The 12,556-nt window shown below is 41.7% G+C and overlaps 1 protein-coding gene across 9 annotated transcripts in view; it reads right to left on the bottom strand.

The window, feature by feature from the left end:
* Positions 1-12,556, bottom strand: part of LOC101464200 (DENN domain-containing protein 5B) — an 81,779-nt gene that overhangs the window by 4,757 nt on the left and 64,466 nt on the right. For 2 of the 9 annotated variants that reach the window (XM_023154000.3, XM_023153998.3), the window contains 16 exons: positions 11,975-12,125; positions 11,351-11,441; positions 10,975-11,082; positions 9,209-9,340; positions 7,145-7,297; positions 6,874-6,952; positions 6,711-6,792; positions 6,323-6,451; positions 5,620-5,741; positions 5,050-5,195; positions 3,636-3,677; positions 3,221-3,339; positions 2,272-2,459; positions 1,621-1,703; positions 1,021-1,147; positions 507-681 (listed from right to left, as the gene is read on the bottom strand). In XM_023154000.3, coding sequence (XP_023009768.2) covers positions 507-681; positions 1,021-1,147; positions 1,621-1,703; positions 2,272-2,459; positions 3,221-3,339; positions 3,636-3,677; positions 5,050-5,195; positions 5,620-5,741; positions 6,323-6,451; positions 6,711-6,792; positions 6,874-6,952; positions 7,145-7,297; positions 9,209-9,340; positions 10,975-11,082; positions 11,351-11,441; positions 11,975-12,125 — 1,927 coding nt within the window. Of the gene's footprint in view, positions 1-506; positions 682-1,020; positions 1,148-1,620; positions 1,704-2,271; positions 2,460-3,220; positions 3,340-3,635; positions 3,678-4,248; positions 4,314-5,049; positions 5,196-5,619; positions 5,742-6,322; positions 6,452-6,710; positions 6,793-6,873; positions 6,953-7,144; positions 7,298-9,208; positions 9,341-10,974; positions 11,083-11,350; positions 11,442-11,974; positions 12,126-12,556 lie in introns of those variants that run through there. The other 7 variants (XM_023154001.3, XM_004570885.6, XM_004570887.6 and 4 more) reach the window with 5 other exon arrangements.

Here is a 12,556-nt window from a genome sequence, read left to right as displayed (position 1 = left end):
ATCCCAGCTGTGTTTCCCTCCCATTTCCCACTCTGATCACTCTGGTGTGTATTTAAGCCCTGTGTTTTCTTTGCTTTGTGTCGTGGCGTACCCTCACCATGCTGGTGGTTTCCTGTCTGTGTTCATGACTAAAGCTTAGTTCATGTTTCTTAGTATTTAGTTCTTGAGTCCAGTTTAATATCTAGTTTGAGGTTTTACTTTTTTTGTTTGAATGAAAGCTGCTATTAGAGTTTCACTCTTGACGTCTGAGAGTCCTGCATTTGCTGCCAGCCACACAGCACTCGCCTCGACAGTGAGCATTTATTTTGTCCTGTCTCCCCTGCCCTAGAGGAAATCCAAGACAAATGAAAACTTCTGACCACAATCGTGACATGTTTTTAATATGTCAAATTTCTGATCGAATAATCACAAATCAAAAGATGCTATCAGAGCCCACACCTGCGCAGGAACAGCTTCCATCACAGCTCACAACATAATTTACATTAATTCGTTGTCTCCACACTGACCTGGCTCCGAGGCAGACTAACAACTGGAACTTTCCGTCCTTGCCGATGTTTCTGGAGGTGGAGTTGATCGCATTGAAGTAATGACAGAGTGACTGACAGGTCATCTTCATGGCCTCAGTGGTCTCCTGAAGGTCTCCCACCTGGTCAGCTGACTCCATGTAGGCAACAGCCTTCTCTGTAGGGTTTTAGAGGAGCATCACACACCATATCAGCTTACTTAAAGCGCTCTACTGTTGTGTAACAGCTCAACAAACTGAGAACACTAGGCTGAAGGCTATGTTACAAATTCATTTGAAAGCCCAGATTACACAAAAATAATTGTAAATGTTGTATAATCCTCTACAAACATGTATAAAAACCATGACACATGAATAAAAAGGTATTCCACATTTTTTCTTTAATCCAGTAAAACCAGTACACATTGTAACACAGTTTAGCCCTTGATTTTCTGCCATGGGCCAAACTGAACAGTTTTCCTCATCAGCAGCAGAGCGTGCCGTCTCTTCACACTCACCCACAAAGTCCCACACAAACACAGTCTTCTGGAAGAGCCTGGCAGATTTGAAGCCGTGATGGAAGAACTGTTCCAGAGCCGCGACCAAGCTATTCTCGCCGCACAGCAGAACAGTCAGACTGCCTCTCTGTGCAACACACATCAACACGTCAATGCACAAAAGCAAATGTTGATACAATGTAAGAAGTTTGACATTTAGCAAGTGACGCTGTTACTTTGTCTGTTACTTAGTACACACATGTAACGAAGCTTGCTTGTGTGGGCAGGTAACTTGGCACCCTGTCATCTAAGTGGCTTAACACTTTTTGCTAATTACACTATTCCCATGAACGTTGGAGTACCTCTAAAATTCGATTCAACAATGTGCTGTGACAGACTGTCACTGAAGAGAAATGACTACAACTTGAAAGATCATCACTCTTTCAGACTTTCTATGGTCAAAGCACAACTTTACTTATGGAAACATAATGAATGCACTCCCTGATGGAAACAGGAAAACAGAACCCACACTACTCAGAATTCACAGACAGCATAGCAGTAGTTAAGCTATAAGGCACGCACTCATTAGAAAAGGATTTCAGAGTGCTGAAAGTCACTGACCTCTTTCTCTGGTTTGTGGAAGTGTTTGATGATGTTGTTCACTGCCTCCCCAATCCCCTCTTGGATTTGTGCTGAATTCAGCTCTAGAATGGGGAAAACATCTGCATCAGTACAGACTGCTACAGACCTCTGAACCCTGACAGCCTGAGGTAGCAACAGCTAATGTCTGTAGCTACCATCCTTCCTGGAAACGCTGCATTTTTGAGCTGCAATGGAAGTCTGAGCTTTAAACCACACTTTAAGAATTACCCATATAATTGAGTTCCTGGCAGCTTAATAAAGAGATTATCATTATTATTATAGAAGTTGATATGCCTTAAAGTTTCCAAAAAACTACTGCAGAAAGGGTTTTTAAAAAAGCATTTAATGGAAGCCTGGCAGTCTTATTTTGATGATATTATGAGATTCATTGCACATAAAAGCTCTAAAATAATTGAAACATCGATAGAGCCTTCTGAAAGTGTTTAGTGAGGTAGTGGATGACTGAGTAATTGCACACAGACCATCTTTTGTTCCTACTGTGGATAAAATCTATTTAAAATCCTGCACTTCAAATATCAGAAAGTGCGGCAAAACCTGTCAGGAAATGAAAACATTTCATTCTCAGTATTAGAGATTTCCTGTTGTGTGAGAACGCTGACAGTTACTGACTGGTATCTCGTCCGGTGAGCGATGTGATGCTGATGCGTCTGCCCTGGGAAGGTGAACGCTGTAGCGGGGGTGTACGGCAGGCCCTTGCAGAATCATCCTCTCCGCTGGGCAACACTAATTCCCCGATTAGGACCCTTTCCAGGCTGCCGTCATCCACACCCTTACCGAGCCATCGACCGCAGGGGAACCTGATGGACAACAAGGTGCTGAGGTTACACATCAACGCTCTACATCTGTTGGCATCGTTCTATTTGTTCTTCTGATTTTCAGGGGAGATATTTTATATTTGACTTGCTATCAACAAACACGCAGAATGGTTCCTACTAACTAGCACTTGGTGTGCATCAGAGGGTGATGTACTAAATGTGGTTCAGACACACAGGCGGGCGAAATCTACGCGTTTTCCATCCGTATATCGGTTTGTTCTTTCTCCACACGTCTCCGCTCTGATCTTCTCTCTTTGTCTTTCGTATGTTTTATATTTTGTATTTTTCAGTGTCTTGTTTCTTTTCTTGTCTGCTTTTTGACGTTATGAGAAACAAACAATTTAATATTTTCTCCGATTGGGTTATACAAACAAAATTGACCTCCAATATTGTCAGTGAGCCACACATTCCAGTTAATTTAACAAATGTCTCTATAATATAATATAATGCTGAATGAATATGCCTTTTTTAACTCACTAACAACAAAAAACACTTTATTAATTTTCATTTTAAATTCATCAAAACTGCCGAGAAACAGCAAACTATTAAATGCCCAGAGTGTGACACGCGTGCGCCAGCAGTTACACTCATGACAGGACGGTTATCGGCTGCTAGCTGCACTCTTATTGGTCGTAATGTTGTCTGAGGTCTACAACAATCTAATTTGGCTGCACAGAAAAGCATGTGAGGGACGTTTACTAAATGAGTAACAACAACAGAACAAAGACAGGTCCTCTACTCGCCTGTAGGTGTGTCCTGTGATCTCGTTCCGCACCATCACACAGTCCACCAACCATTTAGCCAGGAGGCCGGCATTATCGTGACCCAGCTGCACCGTGGTGAGCTTCCCCAGGTTCTGACACTGAACACAGAGAGCAACTAGTTAATCAATACAATATCAGATCCTACTCTCTTTCATTACTGTGCATGATATACTTGTCTGTCTCTGGTTAATTCAGTTATTTGGGCACAAACGTTTTACTTTTTATTTATTTTTTACATTTCCAGACACACAGAGCACAACTTCAGTCAGCACTCATGTACGCAGGGTAAAGGAGCAACTTTGAGCAAGTCAAACACAGAAAAGAAAAGCAAGCATTTCAAAGGGATACGCTTGATGGTGGGAGATGGAGCTGTAGAGCAAGGGCTTTGCCTAACCTTGAATATGGCAGAGATGTGCGTGTGAGGCCTGAAAGCAGACTGAGGGAGATGGAAACATACGTTAAGACACAAAGAAAGGACAATAAAACTCACTCATGCATGCAAACTAGGCTTGGCTCACAGAAATCCTACTTGCATGATTTGACACTGTAAAACAAAATTGATTTATTGGAGTGCACTGCATAGAAGTGCAACTAGAGGGCAGTCTTCACATGACCTACATCACTTCATAATCGATCTTGCTTGATGGAAAATTTCTTGAGGTAAAAGGAGAATTGTTTAGGGCTTAGGAAGTAGACTGCTGTGAATGTGATGGCAGATGCTGCTGAAATTCACCACAACTGGTTCACTTTTAGAACTAAAACAGCAGCTTTAAATGCTTCTTAGTCAGGATGGGCGATAAACTCGCGCAGGCGACTTTTTTGTGAATTTATACGTTTTGTTTGCAGCGAATATTTTACTTTCTTTTCTTGTTTGTTTCAGAGTTATTATAGCTACTTTTTGGATTATTCATTTATTTAAGATGCACCAAATCGCACAAAAGACTTAACGTTACATCAAAGATTTATTTTTATGTTAGCTGGAGGAGACATTTTTATTTTTAACTTACTTTTGTGTTTCATTTTGTATTTGTTGTTTGGTCGGGTGTGTAAGACGGATAAACACTGGAACGACCTGTAAACACAGTTACAATGGGGAAAAGAAGCCAGTTTCTTTGTTTCCCTCCCTCCATTGTGGGTTTTTAAAATGTAAATAATATAATAAAGTTTTTGTTTTTTTTAACAGGAGTTTGAGGAAATGAATGGCTGAATTTGGGCGCACTCTGAGGAGGCTGCATGTGCCTGCAGATGGAAGGCAGTGCCGTTAAAACAGTGTTATTTTTTTTTCCATTGGCTCCTTCTACTGGGTTCAACCAAAATTATTAGCAAACGTACTCATGGGCGAATAAATGAATGGCTCTTGTAAAAATGATCGGCGAAAGGCTCGGCCTATCGTCGATGGTCGATGCATTCATCCACTCGCCCAACCTTAGTTCTTAAAACTGCAAAACTCGTGCAACGTGGACACAGAGCAGGAGAAATTCTCCAGAAGTTATGGGAACTAACTCTCCAGTCCAATATTGCCTATTCAAGAAATGCTGAAGCCAAGGCAAGAAGCATTTTACATATCACTTCATGTTTTGGAGCCTTGTCCCGAGACTTCTGGGATGAACTATTCTCTTTACAGCACCTTTAAGAAACACTGATTTTTGATTACTGTGGCTTTAAATAAGCTGCAGTGCACCATGTGATGTTTGACAAACAGTGACAAGGAGTGAAACATAGAAAACACAAACTCAATGCCTGCACACAACATCAGAGTGGCTGACAGCATGATCAACTTGTGGGAGGTCAAAGGTCACAGTACTCACATCAAAGGTCATTTCTAATACGTTCTTGGGGATCTGCATGATGCCCGAGTCTCCCAGTTCCCCTGAGACGCACACCCAGGGGTTGGATGTGGTCATAGCGTTGCTCAGCTTCTTGATGGGGATGATGATGACTCGGTATGGGATCACTGCAAAAAAGACAAAAAAAGCCTCACAATTTCACAGTCAGCTATTGATCCGTAGCTCTATGAATAAAGTAACTGACATTTTTACTGTAAGGCTTCAGTAGGTGGTGCAGGAGGGCTGAAGGGCTTCCCAGGAGTTTGATGTCATGCCATTATAAACAACACGACCTCATTATAAACAACAACACGACCTCTTTTCATAGAAATGCTGCTGACACACAATTTCAGTTCCAATATACGTTTATATGTGTGAGTGTATATATACAGTTCATAAAAATACACATTGATATGTGACATATTTAACAGCATAATTTGCTGTTTCCAATCACCTAAAGCTTCTCGTCTTAAAACGTTTCTTTTGTTCAAGAAAAGCATTGCTGTGGGTGGCCAGAGGTCAGAGGTTATGTGTAGCTGATGGAAAACTCACTGATGGTGGTGAAGACACTGGTGAAGCAGAAGTAGTCAACAGCATTGAGAGAGAGCAAATGGAAGAGGAACTGCTCCTTCTCCTCCTCACAGCGCAGGAAGGCGTAACGTTTGTACAGCTTCCTGTGGCGGTCAGTCAAGTCAGGTTCAGATACAGCGAAGTACATCACATCTCTCCTCATCAACATCCATGTCAAAAGTCTTTTTAGTTTGACAGTTTTTGCACCCTTAATAACTAAACAACAAAATAAAACGTTATCTTTCTAGACTAACAATTAGAGAGCCCGACCATGAAACTAGCAATGAACTGAAACGCTTCTGTTTTGTTTGAAGGGGCAAAATGGAGGCGTGCAGGGAAGCTTACAGTTATACTTCACTCAGAAATGGATGTGTGGAAGTCAAGTGGGAATGTCATTTGGCCAGATGGACCTTTTACCTCCTGTAAATGAATACAGCAGAAAAATACTCCCAGTGCTGCACTGGTGTGGCTCAGGGTGCTCACTGCTGCCCCCTGTGGCATGATCAAGCCACACAAAAAAGAGCCACTTTCTCCCACATCGTATAAAACGGAGGGTTTTCTACAACTTTGTGTCATGTGTTTTAACTGTATGCAAACCCTTACTGTGAAAACGACTGCAAAATGTATGTTTAATAGTGCACGACATGTAAATATGAAGGTGGGATTCAGTCACCAAAATGCTTACTTGGTTAAGGCTTGTCGCGACAGCAACTGTTTGAGATGCTGAGAGAGCAGCTTCTTTTCCAGGGACAGGCGAATCCAGGCTCTGGCTCGGCCAACGTCCGTCTTGATCTCTGACATACTCTGGATATGCCTGGGACAGACGGAGAAGAAGAATAACGCTGTGGTTTTAAGATGAAGGAAAAGTTATTTACTTTAACTTCACTTACAGATTTTATACATTTTCACAGATGCACCAACACGGACATACAAACTACTTGTTTACAGTACGTGCAGCGAGTATACTGTATATAATATGATGTTTAATACTAACAGGAACACCTAAACAGTGTTACTCTAGTCTACCTGTTGTAGAAGAGGCTTGGACAGTGCAAAGGACAACAAAGTCATACCTCATATCCTGAATGAGAGACACACGCAGAGAAGGCATCGCTATGGAACTATCAGACTTCCTCCTCTCAAGAAAGCGAGGCGCTACAAGGAGAGATGGATTTTTTGTTGATGCTTTAACATGTGACTGAGGCTTTCGACTGCGTGTGTGTTCGTGTATGTTACCTGGTGAGTCAGCCTGCTGCGCCAGCATCTCCTCCCGGGCCTGATAGTGCAGCAGATGAGACCACAGAGCAGACTTCCCCTGAAACATCACGATCAGCATGAGAGAGCCGAGGACAGAAATGACACACATAACAGCAGTTATTGCACCGATGGATGAGGCATCACATTATACACAGACACAGAGGGAGGAACCTCAACATCTATAGCGTGTTGAAGAAACCTAACATTTGTGCAGCACTGTATATATCTTTACTTCAGTGTGTGTGCTGACCTGTTTGACCTGCAGCCCGTGGCTCCAGATTCTCTCTAGCAGGTCACACAGACTGGCAATCAGAGTGTTCTCCTCTAATCCAGTGATGCTGGCCTCGCCATGACCCAGCTCCACCGCCTCGCGGCCCATCTTCTCCACCAGCATACGCTTGGTCTACACACCCACATACAATTAGAGGAATCACTGTGATATATTATGAACATACTTAAAATCCAAGGCATATGACACATCCATGTAACCTACCCTCCAGTTATATTAAAAACCACTGCATTCTGTGGATGGACGTGCCTCTTCATCATTTCTTATGATGGCTAAATGGGCAAACTGGAGTAGAAGAGCCTTGCTTTGTATTGTGGAGAATTTGTGTCATAGTTGAGGAACTTTTTATGTGTATGGGTTAGAGATGGCACGATACCACTTTGTTATGTCCGATACCGATATTGATATACCGATAAATTTGGATATCGGCCGATACGAATCTGATATAGTGTGTTTTTTAATCAATAAAAAAAACACTATAAATAGGGAACCACCCCCCACCCTCCACCTCATGATGCTTAATCGACGTAATCAACTTTAATTCGATGCAGTGTGAAAAAAAATGCACAGAAATCTATTATTTTTCCACAATAATTAAATAGATTCAACATCTTTCTTCTACAGAACTGCAGACTGCACAGATGGTACCTTCCCAAAGGAAAAAGTGCTACAGCTTACTAGGGTATATTAGACTTAACAGTTACTATATACAGTAATGGACTTCTATTCATTTTACATCAAATTAAAACTTTGGGTGTAAGATTCGGATAATTATTTATTAAAAGCTCGACATTTTAAATGAGAATAAGAAAGAAAAGTATGTCTTTGTGCCCCCTTTTCCCTGTTCATGCCCTATCGGCCCCCCTGGCTAAACTTTGCTAGATCCGCCCCTGCACAGTTACAGCCGTCAGCTGCGTAGAAAAAGATCCTCGAGTAGAAAGTAATATTAAATACATTAACAACAGCTGATCAAGCTTAAACGTGCTGCTGTTGTTCAGCCGCTGGTTTCCTCTTTCTGGTGCAAAGTGGGCCAAAAACAAACAAGAGACAGACTCGTGACAGAAAAGCCGATCAGCTGATCATTGATTGAAGTGGCAGCAGGAGAGAGAGGGAGAGGCAGTCGCTCCATATATCGGTTGTCAAGCTTAACGCTGGAATGCTTTACAAACATTCAGAGATGAACTTACACACTTGCTTTACTTCTCTCTGGGATAACTTTCTCTGAGATAAAATGCTCGTTTGGTAGCGAGGCTCCAAATGCTCAACCTGACCACCGACAGGTCTCACACGCCACAGCCGCTCTATCACGTGACGCATACTGCTCCGACGTGCTACGGTTATGAGCCGAGTTACGCCATGTCGCAAGTTTTTTGAGGTGCTTTTTTGATATTTGATGGATCGATTACATTTTTTATTTCCCTCCGATATCCGATCCAGTAATTTAGGTCAGTATCGGACCGATACCGATAAGTAATATCGGATCGGTCCATCTCTAGTATGGATTTGGAGGTACTCTATGCGACACACTGCAGTTCATCGTTAAACATTACAGGAGTCATTTTGATAGAACGCAATAATGTGGTAATTTCACAGTTATTACCACTCATTCACCATGGTAGTTTATAAACAGGAAACAGAGCTGCAAAATGCAAAACTGCCCGTTTCTATTTAATAACATATTAATAACCAGGTAAAAACCCTTGGAAACAAACTTAAAGAATAGTAATGACTACCAGGAAACTCCTGTGGCAGTTTATGTGTAATAAGCAGCAATTTAATACTATGGTCATGATAGCTGATTAAAACAAGCATCAGAAAATCTGTAATGAACTGGAAACACTTGTGCAAAATGTCAATAATTAAGTTTAAAAGAGTAACCCTTTAACTGAGAAGTATAAACTGTATATATATTTACAGTTTTCAGTAATAACTTCTGTAAATGAAGGACAGCGAATGAGTGCATGCAAGAATCAAGAATCATGGGTCATTTCCAAGTGCAGAAGCATTGCTGGGGTTCTGTTTCACCTTCATGCGACACTCCTTGAGCAACCCTTCCACAAACTTCCAGTTGGTCTGGGCGATCACGGCAGGCGACAGGTCGGAGAGTTTAGGCTGTCGCAGATTCTTCCCGAGGCTGCGGGCCTCCTGCATGTACTTCTGAAGTGCAGACGAAGATATTTAGTGAGATTTAAATAACAGGCACTGAAAGTGTCATTCTTTTGTATGAATGTTTGCAGTTAACACGTATTAGAGGTTGAGGTAAGCATCCTCACTCCTGGCACAATCTCACAAATACGTGCCTTCCTTATACACTGTTAATAACCTGTTCTAGTAGTTCTGTGGCTGTTAATGGTAATTTTGTTCATGTGAGACACTTCGAGGAACTTAAGTGAGTTAAGTTAAAGGGTGTGACACAGGAGGCGAGTAAAAAGAAAGGCTGTGTTGGCAGGAAGTATCACTCAGTCTGGAGCATGGCATACCAAATTCAAAATGTTTCCTATAATGAGCTCTGAGTGCTTCGCAGAAATGAGAAATCCATGCTCTTACATCACTGTTCTCACAAACAGAAGATTTCCCACTGCTGCTGTTTCACATTTAAAGTGTTCAAAGGAGAACATGACATGGAAATACTGTCAATGATGTATTTGATGTCCTTTTTTTTTTTCAAATTAAAGGTTCAGTGTCTAAAATCTTAACCACTAGATGTCAGGAGATTGCAGTTAAATTAATTCTGTTTTTTTTTTTTACCATCCCAGTTTAAGAGGAAAATTCTAGCTATGGTGTCTGCTGTAGGACAAACAACTCAGGCTGCTGTAGTGAACGTAGGGTGTCACTCTGCTGTTCCCCTCAGCTGTCAATACGCCTGCATGTGTATTTACTCTGAAGGAGGCTGTACAACTTTGTGGAAGAGTCCGACATGTGTTGATGAGTCAGTGCAGCTCAAGTCTGTCTGAGGCAGGTTTTTGAAGATGTCATAAATGTTTCTGTTGGTAAGAGCTGCTGTTTTTGCCATTGTTAGCTGCTGTTAGATGGCATCAGTGAAACTGATGGGACTTTTTATGACACTGAGGCCTAACATTGGTATACTGGTGTAATGGCTATAACTGTCTGGATATGGGATGGTCACATCTTCATCTACTCACAGTGACAAATTGCAACAATATGAAGAAAAAACAAGCTTGTTTATGCACGTTTTTGTGTTATTGCCCGGACTTCAGTCAGGAGACGAGGCTTCAGGTAAGACAGAAGAGGATGACATACATACATACATAGTAGATACATACATACACATACATGAAACGATAACACGCATTTAGGTGAATCTCGACCGCTGTGTTCAAGACAGGAGGGCAACATGGTGGTTTCCATAACTCGGTGCCAGGTCCAATATATTTCTGATGGATTCACTCACAAGTTTATGAGAATGTAAATTTTTTGAAACACACAATTACATATGAGTGCAACTTTTTTCCTCTTGAAGGACCTAAAAATTTACTTGCGGTACCTTAAAAGTGAATCTCTCTGGATTTTTGACTGCTGCACATTCAAAACAAAGAATTGGAAGATATGCCTTTGCTAACTGTGCAGCTCACCGAGCCTAAACACCCCTCAGATATGCAAAAAGATTGTATTTTGCTTGTTTTATTCTTGTTTTCCTTTAGAATTTTATATTTTTTACTATTCAGCAAGGAATTGTGCCTTAGAGAATGTGGGAACCTCGGAAAAGTAGGTGGAAGTGAGGGTGGAGGCTATGAGAGGGAATCCAAAACACAAGCATCTCCTGCACATACCAGGCAGGAAGCAGAAGCAGATTTTTTAGGTGGTTTGACAGGAGGAGGGGATGCATTGTCCCACTCCCAAAATGCCATGGAATTCTGTAGGACCAGGCAGCCCTCCACCTGCTCGAGGAGGAAGAGCGGTACAACCCGACCCCAGACGGACCGGAACAGGACACACAGCCAGATAGAAGACGACAGAGCCAAAAGAATGGAACATAAGAAGACAGTGAAGGTAGCATAAACATAACATAAACCAAACAAAGAAAGCTCAAACAGAAGGAAACATAAATGTAGTTACACAACAGAACAAAACAATAAGCAGAAAATAAAGATGAGAGAGTTAGAGAACAGTGGAGACCAGGGAGCAGTCAGAAGGATGGTTTTTCACCTCTTTCAGGTCATTATCAAGGGTTAGATGTTCCGTTTGTTGTCTGTGGCGATCTTTTCTGCGCTGAGCTGTTGTTGCCTTGTGACACCACCTGCAGAACAAACACGCTGTGAATATACTGCGTAGCCTTTAACTATCTGTGCTCCTGTGAGTCAAACTGAAGGGAGAAGAAAGTACATCAGTTGTATAAAGTTACTTTAAGATTTAAGGTAACAAAAACATTTGCCTTTAACAGTAAAGCAGTTAATTCACAACAGTTTTTTATGTTTTACTTCGTCTTTGATTTGAACTGCATTTTAACATTGATGATATTATTACGAGCAGATTAAAACAATCCTATTAAACTATTCTATAAAGATTTTTCAGCAGTGCAAACAGATTTGTCAACATTTTTGAAGTTTTGCTTGTTATGTATCACTGATTATGGAATGCCACACGAATAAAATGGAGAAAAGGAAATAGGATCTGAGTGCATCTAGCTGGGCTTTCAGTTGTATGTGTGTAACCTGATCTAACCAATCTCCGTTGAACCTACATTCAAACTGTACTGGAGTATTCTGACAAAGACAGCCTGAAGCTTCTGCTGTCGTCTGTGAAATCTGTCCACAGTGGAGGCTGACTCACTTGTTATTGCTCGGTCCTGTGTTGAGCACTTCGGTCTGCAGTTTGGGGAAGAACCCCTGCTCGTACTTCCCCTGACCGATCTTCATGTCCAGCAGGTGTGGGTGGATGGCCGTGTGGTCAATCTTCATCAGCCGCTGCTCAATGGCCTGAGCTAAACAAAAGACGGTACAGATTCAGACAACGCTGTAAGGACGTGAAACCATCATGGCATTTGGAGAATTCCAGTAGGTGTCACATTACTGAAGGTAATTTCAGATTTAAACGCTGCAGGCATGCATGTGGATTTATGTGATTACTGATTCCACCATCTAGATCGCATCTTATCTGAACACACACACACACACACACACACACACACACACACACACACACACACACACACACACACACACACACACACACACACACACACACACACACACACCCCACTGGAAAAAAAACTGCAATTAAGATGTAAGACATTGAGTGATATGTCGCCGTCCTTCACAGATAAGTTTTGCTGCAAAGAGTGACTCAGCTTCCTGTTTGTTCTATTCTGTGTCACTTCTAGGCTGTACTTCAAAACAGGCTGTTTATATATTA

Source organism: Maylandia zebra, linkage group LG17, assembly GCF_041146795.1.
Source record: "Maylandia zebra isolate NMK-2024a linkage group LG17, Mzebra_GT3a, whole genome shotgun sequence".
In the NCBI taxonomy this organism is placed as follows: domain Eukaryota; kingdom Metazoa; phylum Chordata; class Actinopteri; order Cichliformes; family Cichlidae; genus Maylandia; species Maylandia zebra.
This window is presented reverse-complemented; position numbering and strand designations above follow the sequence as displayed.